General features: G+C 38.2%; 2 protein-coding genes across 6 annotated transcripts in view; one reads left to right on the top strand and one right to left on the bottom strand.

Moving 5' to 3' along the window:
* Sec6 (Exocyst complex component Sec6) overlaps positions 1 to 10,248 on the top strand; it is a 55,426-nt gene extending 45,178 nt beyond the window's left edge. For all 3 annotated transcript variants that reach the window (XM_071659090.1, XM_071659092.1, XM_071659091.1), the window contains 5 exons: positions 178 to 339; positions 1,048 to 1,217; positions 3,363 to 3,492; positions 6,859 to 7,010; positions 8,679 to 10,248. In XM_071659090.1, the coding sequence (XP_071515191.1) occupies positions 178 to 339; positions 1,048 to 1,217; positions 3,363 to 3,492; positions 6,859 to 7,010; positions 8,679 to 8,859 (795 nt within the window). In that variant the 3' untranslated portion in view covers positions 8,860 to 10,248. The remainder of the gene's footprint in view (positions 1 to 177; positions 340 to 1,047; positions 1,218 to 3,362; positions 3,493 to 6,858; positions 7,011 to 8,678) is intronic.
* The window catches only part of LOC139747145 (kanadaptin), a 116,396-nt gene continuing 102,938 nt past the window's right edge, over positions 6,809 to 20,266 (bottom strand). For 2 of the 3 annotated variants that reach the window (XM_071659089.1, XM_071659088.1), the window contains 5 exons: positions 19,414 to 19,519; positions 17,151 to 17,245; positions 12,471 to 13,085; positions 10,679 to 10,828; positions 6,809 to 6,946 (listed from right to left, as the gene is read on the bottom strand). In XM_071659089.1, the coding sequence (XP_071515190.1) occupies positions 10,688 to 10,828; positions 12,471 to 13,085; positions 17,151 to 17,245; positions 19,414 to 19,519 (957 nt within the window). In that variant the 3' untranslated portion in view covers positions 6,809 to 6,946; positions 10,679 to 10,687. Of the gene's footprint in view, positions 6,947 to 8,442; positions 8,566 to 10,678; positions 10,829 to 12,470; positions 13,086 to 17,150; positions 17,246 to 19,413; positions 19,520 to 20,266 lie in introns of all 3 variants that reach the window. The other variant, XR_011712324.1, reaches the window with a different exon arrangement.

Here is a 20,266-nt window from a genome sequence, read left to right as displayed (position 1 = left end):
AAAATAACTGCCCAAAAGTACGCCTCTAGGATAAACACATTATGAACTTAAATGTGACTCTTAACTAGATAGGGTAAAAAAAAAAATTCTTGTGGCAGTACTTCCATAAGTGACAGGCTAACGATTGCCCTTACATTTATTTTTAACATATTTGAAGTTCTTTTACACTTTGCTCAGATCCAGTACTTCACAACGTACATCATAGCACTGGCCAATAGCTGCCAGGGTTTAGTGGATGTCATGGTTACAATTAAGTCACAATTTTGGAAACCAGGAGGATCTACCCAGAATGATGCCAAGATTGCTACCGAGTTTGATGCTTTGCTCACAGTTTACCAGGTAAGTAAATCGTTGTCTGTTTTGTTCTGTAGCTAATGTGGAATCACTAAACACTACCATCACATTGTAAGACCAAAAAATTTTATGTTCTCTTCTATGACTAACAGATTTAACTATTTTTATGTTCTCTCCTATGACTAATAGATTTTAACTCTCATTTGTAAATGAGAAAAGGAAACTGGTAAACTCCTGATAAGGATCAAATAACAGGAATATGCTTAAGTTGGGAAAGTAATCTTAACTAATGTTAATGAGGTAGTTCTTTAGTTTGCCAAATTTAAGTTGGAATGTAATAGTCATTTACAGTAGGCTGAACCAAGGGGACATGTTTAAGAAATAGCATGGTAGTCATATGTGTTTAGCTATCCTGGACCCCCTGCTGTCTGGGATATAATCACAGATTATAAAATTGCTGAAAACATCTTGTTAATATATATACTTCCCACGTATACCCTGCGTGTTGTAGAAGGCGACTAAAGGGAGGGGAGGGAGGGGGGGGGGCTGGAAATCCTCCCCTCCAGCTTTCACTTTTCCAAAAGAAAGAACAGAGAAGGGGGCCAAGTGAGGATATTTCCCTCTTAGGCTTAGTCCTCTGTTCTTAACGCTACCTTGCTTACATGGGAAATGGCGAATATGCATGAAAAAAATTATTACAAGATTTAGTAATTGCATGCAGCCTGTCTATGCTAATCCATTTCTAATTTTCAGCGCTTGCGTGATTTAATGTGTGACTACCTATTGGAAGAAGCACTGGTTGACCTACAGGACCAGTTTAGTGCTCTACTGACCACCCGTTGGCTCAACAACACAGAGCCAATGGACACCATTTGTCTCACTCTCTCAGACTATTTCAATGATTATTCTCACCTCCACCAAAAGTAAGTGTATTAACAGTGATTATCAAGCTCTTCATCTTTTCTGAAATTGAGGTACCATTTAAATTTGATTGGGATAAATTCATTTCAAATATTCATCGAGAGGTAGTACTAGCTTACATCAATATGGTTATCACTATGGTTTAGATTTATCTGTAGTACATGAGAATGAATATGCTTAGTCAGATCATGCCTATGTATATTTTTGTCTCAGTAACTTGGCAACTTTGAGGAAAATGATGCAAAATGCACTCGTTTTTCTTTCCTGGTATTTTTCACATTTCCTTGCTGGCTCTTTTATTTCCCAGATGGTATTGGCCAGTATTTCCTGATGGTATATCCCACCACTTTTATATACTGGCCATTCCTGTGTGATCATAAGTCTTAAGTCCATTTTGAGGATTTTTTTTTTCCACATTTTCTCATGTATATCATGTCAGATTCATTCTTCACATCCTCTAAAAAGAAAACTGAATACTTTTTGCATATATAAGATTAAAAAGTTGCTTAAGAGGATATTTTCTTTTGTCACCAAATGCAGATATGTATTTCATTTATTTGTCTGGATCATGCACATTTTTTCACTCATTCTTTATGTTAGTGCTTCATTATGATGGGAAAAGTATAGTTCAGGTGTACGTGCAGTGCCCATCTTATGAACATGTTCCTGAACCTTGTTCATAAGTTGAATAAGCTCATAACTCAGAAACTGTAAAGAAATTTTGATAATTCAAGTGCATTTAAGAGTAAATATGTATACCTACCTGTTATAATCTAATACATCGTATGTTATGAAACAAGTATGGCTAATAAAACTTGTTAAGCATCATATAGAAAAAAATGCTTGTTTAAGTAGTTTTGCAGTGTGTAGGCCTGAGTGATTATTTATACATTGAAGACTCTTTCATTGAAAGTGAATAGTATTTCTCTCTTCCAATGCCAGATTATTTGTGATGTGAGGTTGAATGGAGAAAAATTGGAGGAAGTGAACATGGCAGAACATGGAACCATGGAAGCAGAAGTTAGTCATAGATTTGGGGTAGGGGCGAAGGTTTTGGGAGTGTTGAAGAATGTGGGTGGGAGGGCAAAAATGGATGTTTGAAGGGAGAATAGTTTGAACAATATTATATGGATGCGAAGTATAGGTTATAAGTTATAGGTTATAGACAAGGCTGTGCGGAGGAAGGTTGAAGTGTTGGAAATGAAATGTTTGAGGACAATATGGGGTGTGAGGTGGCTTGATCAAGAATTAATGAAAGGGTAAGAGAGATGTTTGGTAATAAATAGTGTGGTTGAAAGAACAGGAGAAGGTGTGCTGAAATAGTAGGACATATGAAGAGAATGAGTGAGGAAAGGTTGACACAGAGGATATATATGTCAGAAGTGGAGGGAAATATAATGAATTGAACATTGTGGTATACTGGGATCAAGGTGCTGTCAGTGGACAGAAGCAGGGCAAATGAAGCATCTGGAGTAATTCATGGAAAGATCTGTGGGGCCTGGATGTGGATAGGGACCTGTGGTTTTGATGCCATACACCTGACACATAGAAAATGGATGCGAGCAGATGTGACCTTTCTTTGTGTTTTTGGTGCTACCTCGCAAATGCAGGAAACAGCCTCAAGTTTTGTAAATCATTATTGTTTACAGAGGAAGGAAAGAAAATTGGCAATCATACTATCAATATGGAAAGTAGAAAAATGATGTTGATAAACATGAATGCAATGCTTTGATGAGTTTTTTTGTTGGGGGGAGAAAGTTTTACACTCTTGTTGCCCTGTCTCTTAACTTTGTATATATGTACCATGTCTTTTATGCCAATGTGTGTATGGGTATTTTATGGCTATGTCTATTCTTTTGATGTTTATTTCTCATTCTATAAGGTGATAAACATCTGTAAGGGTGTAAAAATCCTTGAATATTCAGGGAAGGAGAGTAAAATGTGAATGTCAGGTTAATTCTCTCTTGGCATTGTTTTCATGGGCAAGATAAAAACCCGGCTCCTTTTTCCACATCCCAGTTTTATCTGACTGAATAATGCACTGAATTGTATAGTAAACATATGTTGCTTGTTTGAAATGGGTGTGATGTTTTCTTGCTTAAAATTTAATTGTTCATGTTATCCTAATAGGCATGTCTTTTGCACAGAAACTTTGATCATGTGGTTCAACTGGCTTTGAACACAGTTGCAATGCGCTACACTACTGCTATCCTACAGAAACGACTAAATCTCAAGACACAGGATGATCGAAAAATGGTTGCTGATCGTATCACTGCTGTAAGTCTTTCTTTAAAGAGAACCTTGGGAAAGGGGAAAACACTGATTTAAAATCATAAGATACTTCTTTGGCAAATATTAATATTCTCTCTGATATTACTGTCACTAATAAGATTACTTCTCAGAGTATATAACCAACCCTACTCATTTGTTCAAGAACTTTTAAATGGCTCCCATCACCTGACTATCCTGTAAAGGAGGGGTTCCATCATCACATGACAGTTTAACATTTCCCACATGTTTAAATATCGAGCTGACTTATCATACTGCTCTTATCCTGTAGAAGTTTTGTGTTTGTTATTGCATTACTATTATTGAATATACCATTCCACTTTGCAATTGCTATCACTCCACTCTGATTTGTCAAAGGAGAAACTTACTCTGCATATTTCCTTTGTATAGTGTGGGGTCACTTCTGTATTGGGGATAAGTGGTTACATATAGAGTGATTTAGGCAAGAATGGTCTATTACTGTTGCAGAGAACTGAGTGCTGAGTATGTTGAGGTAGGATTGTACAGGGAGGATCTTTCATTGTGTACGTGTTGAGTGTTTGTCGGTGCCAGTTCACAAATGATTATTCTGAATACTCTGTTTAATGTGGTTTACAGCTTTGTTTTATCTGCTTTTGACAGGGTGGATGACTATGCACGTGAGCCGTAGTTATGGCTGGAGTGGATGAATTGTTTGTAGAGTATAGGAAAGTTTTTTTCTTGTCCAAATCTTGTACTGTTAGTGTTCTAAAAGTATTTAGTTTTTTGTTGTTTTTGTGTTGATTGTGGTATGGGAAGTGAATGTCATGTGTTATAAATGATGCCCAAGAATACTTAGAAATTCAAAGGGATTTCCAGGTGGCATTTATGGATCTGCAGAAGTTGTATGATAACTTCTGCTTTGTGGAAGGTGATATGAAAATATGATGTAGGAAAGACACTAGAAGCATTGAGGAGTTTTTATTAAGTGTTAAGTGCTTGTTTGGGTATGAAGAAAGGAGGGCAAGTGGCTCCAGGTGAAGGTGGGTGTGTGACAGTGATGTATGTTGTTACCATGGCTGTTTTTTTTTTTATAAAGAGTGGTGAGAGAGGTGTATCCAGGTCTTGGAGAAAGGGGCAGGTCTGTGGTTTTCTTGGGTTGTAGGTGTTGTTTTTTTATGATATGGTGCTGGGGGTAGACGAGTAAACATTCCTGAGTTTGGGAGATTGTATGAAAGGAGAAAGTTAAGAGGAAATGTGAATTAAAGAAAGGTTAATAAGTTTAGCAGGTGAGAGACAGGCTGGTTGGAGTGTGAGTCTGAAAAGAGATAACCTGGAGGAAGTGGAGTGTTTTAGATACCTGAGAGTGGATATGATAATGGATGGAACATGAGAGCTGAAGTACACAAGGCGGGCCATGGTCATGGGTGCATTGAGGAGCATGAACAAAGATAGAGGTCATTGCTGTGAGGGCAACGATGGGTATGTTTGATGGTACAGTTGTCCTGACAGTGTTGTATGGATGTGAGGTGTGTCCCATTGATGATAAGGTGCAGAAGAGGGTGTTATATTGGAAATTAAATGCTTGAGGATATGTGGTTTGAGGAGAGTTGATTGAATAAGGAATAGTAGTGTATGTATAAGAGATGTGTGGTTAACAGAAAACTATTTATGAAAGAGCTAGAGTGTGCTGAAATGGTTTGGACATATGGAGTGGGTGAGTGAAGGGAGGCTGACTAAGAGGGTATACAAACAGGAAGTAGAGGGAACAAGGGGAAAGAGGAACTGAGGACGAGATGGAAGGATGGAGTGAAAGTTGCTTCGAGTTTTCAGGGCCTGAACATGAAGAGGGTGTGAAAGCATGCATTGGGTAAAGTAAACTGGAATGATGTGGTATTCAGGGGTTGAAGTGTTATCAGTGGGCTGAATCAGAGTATGTGAAGCTGTCAGGTGAAATATGGCCTAGAGGGCTTGTCTGTTGATAGGGGCCTCTAGTTTTGTGAGGAATTAGGGCCATTCTTCACCTGTTTGTGGCACTACCCTGCTATGCTGGAAAAAGCATTCTAATTTGAAAAATAGGCAAAGAATGGCTTTAATTCACTCTTCTCTACTTTTATGTGTCATTTATAATCCACTGAAATCACTGCTACCCATACACAACCATGTCACACTGACTTTTGCATGCTTTCTCAGTATGTGTTTTTGAGTGAATGCAGCCTGTCTTGGCACTACTTTGCTGACATGGGAAATGAAAGACAAGTATGAAGAAAAGAGAGAATATATATATATATATATATATATATATATATATTAGTATAGTATGTTTTGGGTGTTACCAGACTTCACCTGCTCATGGTTACATCACTAGTGAAAATCACCTTAAGCAAGGCTGTATCATCATCAGTTGATGAAACAAAATAGTCCTAACAAAGAACTGCTCTCTTCAAAGGAGTCCATCCAGTCCATGCTACTGAGTGTAGCACAGCTTTGGGCTGCAGGGCTTTAGGAAACAGGCCCTGGGGTAACACCTGGACCTTTTCAGAAAGGGACCCCAAGGTAATTATAATTGAATAAATTATTATATGCATATAGAGATGAGTGGATGCAAATGAATGAGGACATTCTTCGTTTAGTTTCTGTCAACACCCTGCTACACAACAAATGGTCAAGAAGTATGGAAAAAATTGTATACAGTATATACCTGCACACATACTGGTGTTACTAGATTCCACCTGCATATGGTTTCACCATGAGTGACATTTCACCTTCATTGAGATCATATCAGTGATAAAGGACAAAACGGAGTACAGTCTGTTGATTGGGGCACAGCCTTGAAGCTGCATGAGCTCCACAAAAGGGATCCTGGGGTTGTATAATTAATTCTTGTCAATTGTGTGTTGGTACTGAACTCTACCTGCATGGGAAAGTCACCTGTGGTGAGGATATATTAATGACACTGGATGGAAAGGGGTAGTCATTGTTGAGGAACTTCTCCCTCCAAAGGAGTGCATCATTTCCCTGATCCTGATTAGAATGCAGTCTTGATACTATGGGTGTCTCATAGAAGGGATCATAGGATTGTATGATTAATAACTTCAAACATTTTCAGTTATATTTATTTAATTAGCTCACTTGACAATAGTTAAATAGTTCACAATGGTAAACTTAGCATTCAGGCAATAATTTGGAATCTGTCTGTGCTGCAGTAGAGAATCTTGCAGAATGTGTTAAAATTTTCAATATGACTTGCAGTGATCCTTGGAGTCATTATAAAAAATGCAACAGCAGTGATCGAGTATTCTAAAAAAAAATATACTGCCTCAGCAAAGTAACATTTAATTTTACCTTATTAGTGATATTTTTCTGTTCAGTCATACTTACTTTTATTTTTTCCAGGAGGCACTCAAACTGTCGGGTGTATTTGAGCAAGTTGCCCCAGATCTCGTAAAGTTTGACTCACCATGTGAAGTGATGAAAGGGTTAGCTGAAGTGATAAAAGTAACAGACGTTGAGTTTATCAGCTTGGAGCTGCATCGATTATTACGTAGGTGAGTTTTTATGTCTAAGCTTTTATATAGCTGATACTCTCTCAAAGCATCATTTTCCATAACCCTGGCCCTGGTTTCACTAGAAGGGGTCCTGGTGCAGGAAGGTAAGGTAAGGAAAGTCCTGCTCCTATTTTGTAACACGCCCACTCACACACTGAAGAGATGGGGCCCAACAAATGCACTACTCCCTCCCCGTATTACACAAATAAAGAATTGCACATATATATATGGATGCCAGCTTGAATATATTTGCAGATGATACAAAGATCATAAGGGAAGTGAAAACCGAGATTGCATCAACTTACAAGGGGGCATAACTAGACCCCAAAGCTGGTCTAATACATCAGAAGTTCTCAAATATAACAGGGTGTTCATTGTTCTCCAACCCACCATAGCTTAATATTTGAACAGTCTCCCTTCCTTTGTCCTTCTAAAGGATTTCTGTCTAACTACAGCCCATTATCAGAAAATTTATCATCCTGCCATACTCCATATAGTTATGTTTTTATCAAAACCTGGTCTTCCACTTGGACAGTTACACAGTAAATGAACATCTTTACAAAACATCATTTTACTGCTAATGGTAATTACAAATACTTTCCACAACATTGCAAATAAGTGAGCTTAATACAAAAATTAACATCCCACAACCAAGCTCCCTTCAAGACCCACAATTTGAGATCCCATGACATAGTTGATGTAGTTCAGCTACAGCAAGTGTATAGTAAATGAGGATGACAAAGTGAAAGAATGCTTCAGTATGTATCCCTAACTTGGCCCGAGAGAATTATAATAGCTTTTAAGTGTATGGATAATGAAATGTTAAGCAAGTTGTCCTAAGACTAAAATTAGACTAATATGCTTCTCATTTTTGGTAACTGCACCTAAAGAAGCACAAATGGCAGCAGAGAATGTACTAAAAGATAGCAGAGTTACAGGGAAAGGTTTAGAAGCTCAGCACTGAGAGAAAAGTGAGGTGGGGTGGGTGACCTCATCACATCAAGTGAGTTTTTAAACTAGATGATGACCATAGACAGTAAGCAGTTCTTTGAAAAGTGTATGGATAGGACAACCAGAGGTCATAGCATGAAATTAAGCACAAAACTTGATAAATAGGTTGCAAAAAAGTACTTTCATAGTATTAGTTATGAATGAATGGACTAAAATTACTGAAGACATGGTCAATGCAGACAGCATATATAAATTCAGGAGTTGCATGATATTAAAGAATGCCAAAGAGATAGGACCCGAAAAGTATAAATCTCACTACCCATACAGTGCAAGTAGGTAAACACATGTAGGGCAACGTGAGTGTAAAACACTCTCAGAAACACACAAACGAATAGTATTCATAAATAATAATCACACACAACTAAATATTGAGTTGAGTTGAAACCAGCCAAAAAGGGAGGAAGAAGGGTACTGTATGTACCTGGCAGTGGATGGAGCTAACTGGGGCTGAATTGAGTCACATGGTGTAAGAGGGGCTTATTAAGGTCCTGGGTGTGTTGAGATGCAAGTGGAAGATGAGGTCAATGTCTATATCAGCAGATCCCTGGGGAAATAAGAAGGAAAGAATACTGTCACAACCAACATCTAGGTCACAAATGAAATTTAGTTTCCCGCATGGCATAATGATAGCATTCTTTTATTTTTTGTGATTTACAGGTGCCCAGATGTGACAAATGACCACCTTACTGCTTTGTTGCTGGTACGTGGCGACCTGGGGCGTTTAGATGTCAAACATCGTGTTGCAGAGATTATGGAGGAAATGAGGACACAGCGAACAGGACCTGCTCCAAAAAGTATATTCTCACACATTCATATCTCAACGTCACTATTCACATAAATATGTATAATACATTTAATACTTCTGTAAAGTTGAGGGTGAGAAAGATATGCTGAATGAGAAAAAAAAAAAAAAGAGTGAGGGGAGAGAAAATCAAATGGAATAGGAAGGACAATGGGAGGTATATGGAAGAGATACTAGTAACAAGCTTGGAAACAAAAGCAATTTATACTTTATCAAGATGCATAATGAGAATTCAGGTCTACCAAAAATTATATGAAAATATGGTGATATTTTTATATACAGTTATCTAGTCATGCTTATATTTACAGAGGGTTGTTTTGTATACAATCTTTTCCAGCACTCATCTAAATAATCTGCCCACATTCAAAATGCCTGAAGGTAAAGTTGTGCGTTGGTTTCACTCTTAGATAGGTGAATGTCTTCTATACTGCGTACAGAAGGTCAAGAAAAAAAACAGCATAACTATGAATTAAACTCAGACTAGCTGATGAGACAGTGGCATCAGTTTCCATAGTAATTTTCAATTATCCTACATTATAATGTCAAAACACAAATAGTATTACATTCATATCTGAAGAGGAGCATTAATCATGGAGGGAATAACTTGTGGTGGGTTCATGCTATTGTAAACTTTGTTTCTGGTTAGTAGAGTGAGGGTGGCTAAGGATTCTAAGACCTGCTATTAGTATCATATATAACTAGACCTTGAAAGTAGGCTTATGGATAGTGCCAGTACACTGCAAGGCTGACTGGTTTGATGTAACAGATGGTATTACAGAGCAAAATACTTAGTACTAATCTATTTCTCTATATACCCCTCAGTGAGTAATATGTAAAACTTCATCACTGAAAAAATTCTGGGTCTTAACCTTTTATAATGTTTTATTTTTTTCTTTTCTGTAATCCATTAAATATCCCTGTTAAACTACTGTTATACATGATGCTGGAGGAAATATGAAATGTTTCATTCTTTATGCTGCTTTAAAGACCCTGATATTGTCATTTTAGCACTTTTGACTGGTATGGTCAAGGCTGAGATGAGGCAAGAAGCTCCTGGTGTCCTCTTGTAAAGATTTTTCAGTAAACAGACATAGAAAACGTACAATAAACTCAAAACTCAAGGACAGTATGTGTATGAAAAAGCTCATCATAAAACTCCATGCATAAGGACAGTATGTGGCTTAATAGCTGCTCAGTGCTACACTTCCTGATTGTATTGTCTGCAAATAGTGCTGCCATGTAGCTTGTACAAGCAATTCTTGCAACTGATATTGCATGTACCAGGTAGACAACAAAATTTTTTTACTCTACTGTAGGTTCATAAATTTATGTAATCTATCCAGTTATATCTCTAATGACCATTCCCACCATGAACTCCCTCAAGGGGGGTGGCCACTGCACAAATCTCTATAAATGGTAAACTCAGCAGTGCCACTTCTTAGCCTTTAGTACCTCACCCTAAACAGGTCACTGGCAGACGGCAACTCTAACACAGTGTTTCCAGAGGCTCCTACCTAATGTTCCTACTGATTACTACTACCTAATGAGTCTACCTAATATTCCAACTTACTACTACTACCTAATGCTCCTACCTACTACTAATTTACTCATAATTGTAAATAGGTCTTGAGGAAAAACCAGTGAGCAGTTTTATTAGTCATACAGAAGAGAACGAAGGTACCTTTCCAGAAAAAACTTACCATTTACCACAGGATAATTTCATTTATGGGCAACAACCTATCAGAAACTGCAATGATGGGTTTAGAAGAGGCCCTTTTATGACACTCAGATAACCCCACAGTCATATACAATCTCTCTTTTTAGGATACTATGATTGAAATTTGCTCAGGTGTACCTTTTTAACTTAGTAACCTAGTTTGTCATTCAACGAAGTGCGTCCATCTCCAGTTTGCTGCTGTGGAGGAATCCATGTGTCATAGTTTGGACTGTCATCATCATACTTTCGGTTTCTCTTTTCTTGCTTCTTCTTTGTTCTTGTGTGATCCTGCACAAACAGAAAATAATAACTATTAAATTTTTTATTAATACCAGTTTTCCATCCTCTCAAAAGTAAATATACTAAAGCTACAAACCACACCAAATGGTGCACCTGGAACAATCACTGGCAGCCTTACATCCACAAACACTTAACACATACAATAAAACAAAGATCCAATTCAATTCCACCTCAACATGTATGGTATACATACAATAAAACAAAGATCCAATTCAATTCCACCTCAACATGTATGGTATACTTAATTCTATGCAACAGCACAAGACCTTTCCCTTGCCTTACATTTCAGCAACCTCTACTTATATACCCCTAACAAATATAACACTGACATAACATACAAAATGAAGTAATCCAACACACCAAACAACTTTCCTCTCAACTCAATCTTAAACTCCAACCCATCAGACATAACCACATCAGAAGTTCTCAAACAAACAAGTGTCATAACTTTCCCATCGATGCTCTGGACATCACCCATCCCTCCAACTCTACAAAGTGTTGTATCAACATATACCAAAACCCTTCTTGCCCAAGATGCAACTCCCAGAACAAAGAAATTGAGCACTTACTACTCCATTGCCCTGCACTCTCTCCACACAGAGACACACACACACAACTTCACTACACTTAATGACCTATGATCCCAACCATTGGATGTGGCCAACTTCCTGATCACTGTAGGAGCCTCATAAAGACAGAGGCAACTCCTAGGGCAAAATGTAAGAAGTCAATTAATTTCTAAATCTGTTTTTTATACATAAATACTTTTCCCATCTTAGCTGAAGGAGTATAAAGAACAAAGAAACAACAGCTTTCTTTGTACATATTCACTGCCAATCCCCAAGATTAATTCCATGGTTTACCTTGTCTACTACGTTTGCCATGGTTCAACCTAGCGACAGCATGTAGCCCAACATCACAGCCATCCAATTCATTCTATTCCATACAAGCCATTCAACCTCCTGAATGTCTGGGTCTGATAACCAAAAGCTTCCTTCACTCCATCCTTACAACTCCTCAATTTCCTCATCCTCCTATACCTCCTCTGCTTCTAACATATAGTTCCTTTAAGTCTCATCCTCTTCAGGTATCTAAGCCATTTCAATAAACCCTGGTCAGCTCTCAATCAGACTGTGCTTATTACGACACCTTTCTCTTAAACTGTCAGGCCTCACACCACACACAGCAACTGTACTCAAGCACTTCATTGCCAGCTTGTCCACTCTAAACCTTTCTTTTGCATTCAGAGCCAAGATTTAACATTCATGCAACACTCCCCAGAATACTGTACATTCAAAAACTTCAATCTTTAAGCTAACAAAATCAGACACTGATCACCCATTCTACATATTCCTTAATGCATCTAGGACCTTAAGGATTAAAATGGTTTTCAATTTTATGGAGATTCAGTCTGTAGCCAATGTAATGTCCAGCTAATAGAACTATACCAATTATATAACGACTGATGAATAAATGGTGCAATGAGGAGTAAAAATATGTAAATTTCTCCAGCCACCGTACTCTGGGGGATTGTCATAAAAACAGTACATGTAACTGTAATATGCAATAATTACAAATATACTTTGTATCTTACCTGTTGTCCAGTCCTTAGCTGTGCCAAGTATCTTACCTGTTGTCCAGTCCTCAGCTGTGCCAAGTTTGGAGGTAGAGCAGGGCCAACAAATCTTTGTCTTTTCTCTGAAGTGCAATCATCAGTACCTTTTGAGGATGAGTATTTTTTTAAGGAATTTTCTGGGGTAATGGGTCTTTTCCATTCATGTGTATCGTTGCTGCTGCCATTTGTTTCAGTTTTTTCATTACAGGCACTCATTTCCTGAGTAATGACACGTTTACATACTAGATTCTCGCCACTTTCACTGTCCCTTGCATCATTTCCACTTTGCTTATCTGCCACTATTTGCTTTGACTTTTGCAAGGGCATTCCTGGTCTTTTCACCGTTTTAGACCCACTGACTGAATGCTTATCATCCTCAAATGACTGAAGTGGGCTATGTTTATGTTTCTGTACCTGATCTTTACTTTTAGAGCTCCCAGGGGCTATCATTTCAGGTATTTCTTTCACACTATCATAAGTAGCATACTGCCCCACCAATTTTACCCTATGTGGAATTCTTGGATGGAGAGATGATGGTAGTTCATCATCATCATCATCTAGCCTTCTCAACCGCGGCTTACGCTCAGGCTCATCCTCTAAGAATATCTTGTGAACTCTAAGAGACGATTCCTGAAAGTCATAATTAAGATCAAATTTACTAGAAGCATAAGTAATTCCTTACTTTTCCGAGTATCTATATATTATCATAATGCAACTTCCTAATGCCAAAGGGTATATCAAACATATACAGCCCTGAGGTTCACTCACCTCTTCAACCCATGCTGTGTTAAGTGAAATATGAACTGCCATGCCAATATAACTTTTTCTTTTTACTCTGCATGTCAAGATGATTTACCAGAAAGACTAAAGTCTTCAATTACACCACTTTCCAAACAAAAATTAACTTCATAGCATCTAATCTTAAATCACTGTTCTAACATCATGTGAAATATCCCTGGCTCTAATCAATTCTCTCTCATTTACTCATTACTTTCATGTTCTAACTCTTCCATTTGTACCTTTATATGTACCTTTATATATTACTACCTATGTGAAAATTATCTCACAAAATCCAAACTGCTACCATAAGTGTGGTGTTTTAGCAGCTACTTTGGAGCCCATAGCCTTCACTAAAAAATACCCAGCTTCCACACTGGTGATAGCAATTCGAATCCTACTGTCAGAGGATTTGTACATCTTTGTAAGTCTATTAAGTGAGCAACACTGGGGTATATATTTTATATTGTATCTTTTTGATTAACCCACTTCAAACACAAATTATCTAATACATATCTTTACCATATATCTAAACAACCAAATAGAAAATGTGAGTTTTGAAAAATGAAAATTTTTTCTCTCCAGGTTGTGTCCTACAACCTGATGAAAATTTCTTTATCTCCACGCACACATGCCCCCCCCCCCCATTCCAGTGAGGTTGACACTTCTTACCATTTGCAAACCACCTTAACAGTAGTCATGACATCAGTACCCCAACTGAGTCGACTAACCAGCTCATAATTCCTTGGAGAGGAATGTTATCCTGATGGGGACTTTTTACATGCATATTCGCCATTTCCTGCATCAGTGAGGTAGCATCAAGAACATATGACTGAGCCTGTTTTACTTTTCCAAACAAAGGAACAAAGAAGTAGGAAAAGTGAGGATTTTTCCCTCTGGGGCTCAGTCATCTGTTCCTGATACTACCTCACTACCAAGGGAAATGGCAAATATGTATGGAAAAAAAAATACATATAAACAGGCACAATATTTTTTTAATACATATTTGCCATTTCCCACAATTAAGGAGGTAGTGTAAGGAACACATGACTGAGCCTTTGAGGAAAAAGTCCTCACTTGGCCCCTTTCTCTGTTAGTTCTTTTGGAAAAGTAAAATAGGAGGGGAGGATTTCCAGCCCCCAACTACCACCCCTTTTAGTCGCCTTCTACAACATGCAGGGAATACATGGGGAGTATTCTTTCTCCCCTGTCCCAAGTGTATATATATATATATATATATATATATATATTTTTTTTTTTTTTTTTTTTTTTTTTATACTTTGTCGCTGTCTCCCGCGTTTGCGAGGTAGCGCAAGGAAACAGACGAAAGAAATGGCCCAACCCCCCCCCCCCCCATACACATGTACATACACACGTCCACACACGCAAATATACATACCTACACAGCTTTCCATGGTTTACCCCAGACGCTTCACATGCCTTGATTCAATCCACTGACAGCACGTCAACCCCTGTATACCACATGACTCCAATTCACTCTATTCCTTGCCCTCCTTTCACCCTCCTGCATGTTCAGGCCCCGATCACACAAAATCTTTTTCACTCCATCTTTCCACCTCCAATTTGGTCTCCCTCTTCTCCTCGTTCCCTCCACCTCCGACACATATATCCTCTTGGTCAATCTCTCCTCACTCATTCTCTCCATGTGCCCAAACCATTTCAAAACACCCTCTTCTGCTCTCTCAACCACGCTCTTTTTATTTCCACACATCTCTCTTACCCTTACGTTACTTACTCGATCAAACCACCTCACACCACACATTGTCCTCAAACATCTCATTTCCAGCACATCCATCCTCCTGCGCACATCTCTATCCATAGCCCACGCCTCGCAACCATACAACATTGTTGGAACCACTATTCCCTCAAACATACCCATTTTTGCTTTCCGAGATAATGTTCTCGACTTCCACACATTTTTCAAGGCTCCCAAAATTTTCGCCCCCTCCCCCACCCTATGATCCACTTCCGCTTCCATGGTTCCATCCGCTGACAGATCCACTCCCAGATATCTAAAACACTTCACTTCCTCCAGTTTTTCCCCATTCAAACTCACCTCCCAATTGACTTGACCCTCACCCCTACTGTACCTACTGTATATATATATATATATATATTTTTATTTTTTTTATTATTTTGCTTCGTCGCTGTCTCCTGCGTTTGCGAGGTAGCGCAAGGAAACAGACGAAAGAAATGGCCCAACCCACCCCCATACACATGTATATACATACACGTCCACACACGCAAATATACATACCTATACATCTCAATGTACACATATATACACACACATGTACATAATTCATACTGTCTGCCTTTATTTATTCCCATCGCCACCTCGCCACACATGGAATAACATCCTCCTCCCCCCTCATGTGTGCGAGGTCGCGCTAGGAAAAGACAACAAAGGCCCCATTCGTTCACACTCAGTCTCTAGCTGTCATGTAATAATGCCCGAAACCACAGCTCCCTTTCCACATCCAGGCCCCACAGAACTTTCCATGGTTTACCCCAGACGCTTCACATGCCCTGTTTCAATCCATTAACAGCACGTCAACCTCGGTATACCACATCGATCCAATTCACTCTATTCCTTGCCAGCCTTTCACCCTCCTGCATGTTCAGGCCCCGATCACTCAAAATCTTTTTCACTCCATCTTTCCACCTCCAATTTGGTCTCCCACTTCTCGTTCCCTCCACCTCCGACACATATATCCTCTTGGTCAATATATATATATATATATATATATATATATATATATATATATATATATTATGTAATGTGGGTCTTGCCTGAGTGGCTTGGACACAAGCACACAGCTCATGAAAACAGCGGCCAAAATAATACTAGCAGAACAGATGGGGCAGCAACATACATCATCTAGAAAAAATACCTACAGGGCAGCGACATAAATTATCTAGAAAAAAAGAAAAAAAAATAAGCTTGAGGATCATCTTGTGAGGGCCTTGGAAATTCACACTGTTGCCAGAGTCTGACACATACATATCAACAAATACACATATACATAAACTTACACAGACATATACATATATTTACACATGTACATATTCATACTTGCTTGCCTCCAACCATTTCTGGCACTACCCTGCCCCACAGGAAACAGCATTGCTACCTACCCCCTGCTTCAGCAAGATATATATAAACCTTAACCCTTTACCTTTCTGCCCCATGAGTCCCTTCTATCCTTATGAGGCTCTTAAAACATTAAGGAAGCTGGCTAAGTCTGCCTGTAGGACCATAGGTCATAAAGTATTGTGATGTGTTTGTCTATATGCAGAGAGTGAAGGGCAACTGAGTATTGTTTGGTGTCTTCTTTATTGCTGGAGTTAAAGACTGAATAAGGAGGTTGGTTGTTTACTGCTTTTGTCGGGTTATTTCAGTGTGTAGTTACTTAGAAACAGTCATATCTATTAACATCCTTGGAAATGGCTGAGGCCCTGAACTTCATAACTGGGATCAGTCAACAAGATATTTAACTGTATTTCAGAAAACATCAGCTCAATAGCTATATGCCCCCTGCCAAATGACATAACACTACTTTGGCGTATAATACGACTGGACACAGTCTAAAAAAACAAGTCCGACATTTCCAATATATACTTGCAGACTGGGGAATTATGAGATGGTCAGACTGCTCAGCAGTCCAGCTGGTGAGATGGTGATATCATCACTGAAAGGAAGCAGCTGATTGGAGGAGTGTTCTAGAATGAGCCAATGCTGCAACTACTTTTTGGGTGGTTCGCAAAAGGTGAGAAGCATAAACCATGCCAGAATGGGGATTTGGAGGCAGACACCCTCCTGGAGATTAGAAATTCTCATAGGCTTACGAGACAGCCAACCCCAGAGAAAAATTTTAATTCTATTTGTAAACTAACCTTTGGTTGCGTGGCTCCAAACATAGTTTTCTGAATACCTTTCTGTTTTTCACCAACTGGCTCGACCTTCAAATTCTGCTTGATGCTCGAAGTTCCTGGAGAATAATGAGGTACCCTTGTTTAGGGAAATGCTAAAGTACAGTGTTATCTCAATATGCAAATATAACATCAACTAATATTGCTGAGATATAACACTGAACAAATCCTATGGACCTTTTTCACCAACATACTTCAACAGAACATTAAGTCCTCCAAAACCTGCTCATCAGTCCATCTGCAAGCTGTCTGTACCACTTCTGAATGGAAAAATATTAACAGGTCCTGGCTAGCAAGATTATGAGCAAAAGACAGGAAACATCTTTCCTACCTTGCTCACGACTTTTAAATCAACTTCTGGCAGTCAGTTCGCTGAATGTGGCATTTTCACATGTTCATGAAAGAAGCTCAATACCTTTTATTTTTGATAGTATCCAACATAACACAGGCAGGAAAAACATGCTCCAAATTGTGGTCATCTTGGATGAAAGAAAAAATGAAGGGTATGAGAAAAAGAACAGAGAGGAAATTCATCTGAGCTACTCCAGTGTTTGCAAACCTGACTTTAGAAGCAGAAAGAAGATAAGACAAAAGGAGGAATAGAATTTCAAGGCATCACTGTTTGAGAAAAGGAGATATCACAACAGCCAATCCTAGTATGGTTGGTTTCCACATAAAAACTATGGTTAGCAGTAGCCTATCATGTAATGTGAGTCTAGGTCTGAGTGGCTTGAACAAGCACACAGCTCATGAAAACAGTGGCCAAAATAATACCTGCAGAACAGACAGGGCAGCAACATAAATCATTTGAAAAAAAATATCTTCAGGGCAGTGATATAAGTTATCTAGAAAAAAGAAAAAAATAAGCTTAAGGATCATCTTGTTGTGAGAGCATTGGAAGTTCACATTCTCCATAACCTGTTGCCAGATTCTGATATTAAGAGCACAACAGAGGAGAAAAACTGACTACTAGCAAATATTAGAATAACATTCAAGTATATGGATAAGGAAGTTTTTAGCAAGCTGTCCATACACTATGTAAGGCTAAAACTGGAATATACGTCTCAAGTTTGCTCTGCTCTTAAAAGCATTATGGGATGATCAAGAAGGTTCACAGGAAGGCATCAAAGATGGTACGATAAATGAGAAAGCTGAACTTCAGGGAAAGACTGGAGGCTTTAAATTTGCCCACCTTGGAAGAGAGAAAAGTGATGGGTGATTTGATCACAACCTTTTTTAAACCACACTGATAATATAGAAAGTTCTTCAAAAAGCATAGGGATAAAGTACCAGAGTAATAACATGAAAGTTGGCAAACCTTTTAAAAATATGTAAAAGTGCATTTTTACAGTCGAAAAGTGGTGGTTGCATTATTAATATTATTGTTAATTAAAGACAAAAGGACTGCAAATCACTCTTTTACTAATGGGAGTAAGTTAAATACATTAGACTGTTAAACGTGGCTACTTAAAAGATATAGTTTTACAACTTCCAAAATGTACCCCCATTTTAAATCAAAGACATGTCCATGTATCTTTTTAAGCTCTTCAGAGCAGGGAGTACCAAAGGACTTAATATAATGGTCCTGACATTCATAAATCTGTTTAATAAAGAACTGAAAATTTTATATTTCTGTCAGAATGGTAGCTAAGTTGTGAGAGTGTGCACTCAACTACTAAGCCTGAGTAATAAGTTTTGAGTCATACAGATGTCTACCTTTAAACAGTCACCTCCAATCACCTAGCTGAAAATGGGTACCTAATATCTAAGTCAGGAGAATCAAAGGCAGCTTACCATAATGCCAATAACAGTATTTTCTTCGGAAAAATAGCGTTATATTTTAACCACACATCCGGGCTTGGCTAGTTACAGGAACATAAAAAATCTACATCTACACTCCTCTAACATAGGGTGACACTTAAGTGCACAAACTACAGCCTAACTCTCATGACTTGCATGATATTTTCAAAATATATCAAATTTTTTCAAAACATATCAAATTTCTGTGCATACACATGATATCATCCTTAAATAACTAAAAACATATCATCCTTAAATAACTAACAACAGTCAGGCATCACAATAAAGCTTGTAAATTATGTTTCGACTTGTTTGCAGGAAGGCATTAGGTTATACCAAAATTCTTCCTAAATCATCTATTTGTAAGAAAACCAGTTTTTCAGAAAAACTGGGACTTAAAATCATATAATATCTTAAATTTACTAACCATACTTTGACTGATATGCCTGCAGCTCAGGAACACCAAGAGGACGGGCAATATTTGTAAGTCTTCGCAACCTCAGCTCATCCTTCCTCAACTCCACAGCTCGTAACTGCAATCAGTGTACCATCATCACTAGTAAGAAGAACCAAAAATAATCACAATCTAGTGTTTAAAAAGACAGTAAAATAAACTTGTCAAGATTAAAATATTAAAGGTAACCTTTTCATTTTACTTAACAATCACTGATTGAAAGAAAAATTAAGTGTAACTTTGGTTATAATCTCATGCACCTTACATTGCATTTCTCCCTCTGCCAAAGAAAACCAGGTCAATGTCAAAGAAATTATCTATCTTACCCCTTACATCCCACTCATCCATAGAAGGTTTGAAAATCATGCATGGCTTGGCAGTCATATAAAGTCAAAATAACTGATTTCATATACAGAAAATCCAACTATCCCAACAAAAGTATCATCACCCCAACAGTGGTGTGCCATTAGTCAGCCAATCACAGCTCCTAAAAGAAAAAGAAAATCTCAGAAGTCATTATCTCCCAGCTTCAACCACTTATTTTATGGCCTAAATGCCAGAAGGCTACTAAAACAGAAGTTGCCACACAATACCAATTTCATCAATAATCCACATTAGGGTAAGTAAAAGGCAGAAGGTTGTATTTTTTCAATGGCTTTGTTACTGCACTGGCCCCAATCACTTGGTTTTTCTCTTAGTCAGCCTCTCCTTATCCTTACCCTACATCCAAACCATTTCAGGACACCTTCTTCAGCTCTCTCATATATACTCTAACTACCATCTCTCTCTTACCCTCTCAATTAATTCATCACTAAAGATAACCATG

This window comes from Panulirus ornatus, chromosome 67 (genome assembly GCF_036320965.1).
Source record: "Panulirus ornatus isolate Po-2019 chromosome 67, ASM3632096v1, whole genome shotgun sequence".
NCBI lineage: Eukaryota > Metazoa > Arthropoda > Malacostraca > Decapoda > Palinuridae > Panulirus > Panulirus ornatus.
This window is presented reverse-complemented; position numbering and strand designations above follow the sequence as displayed.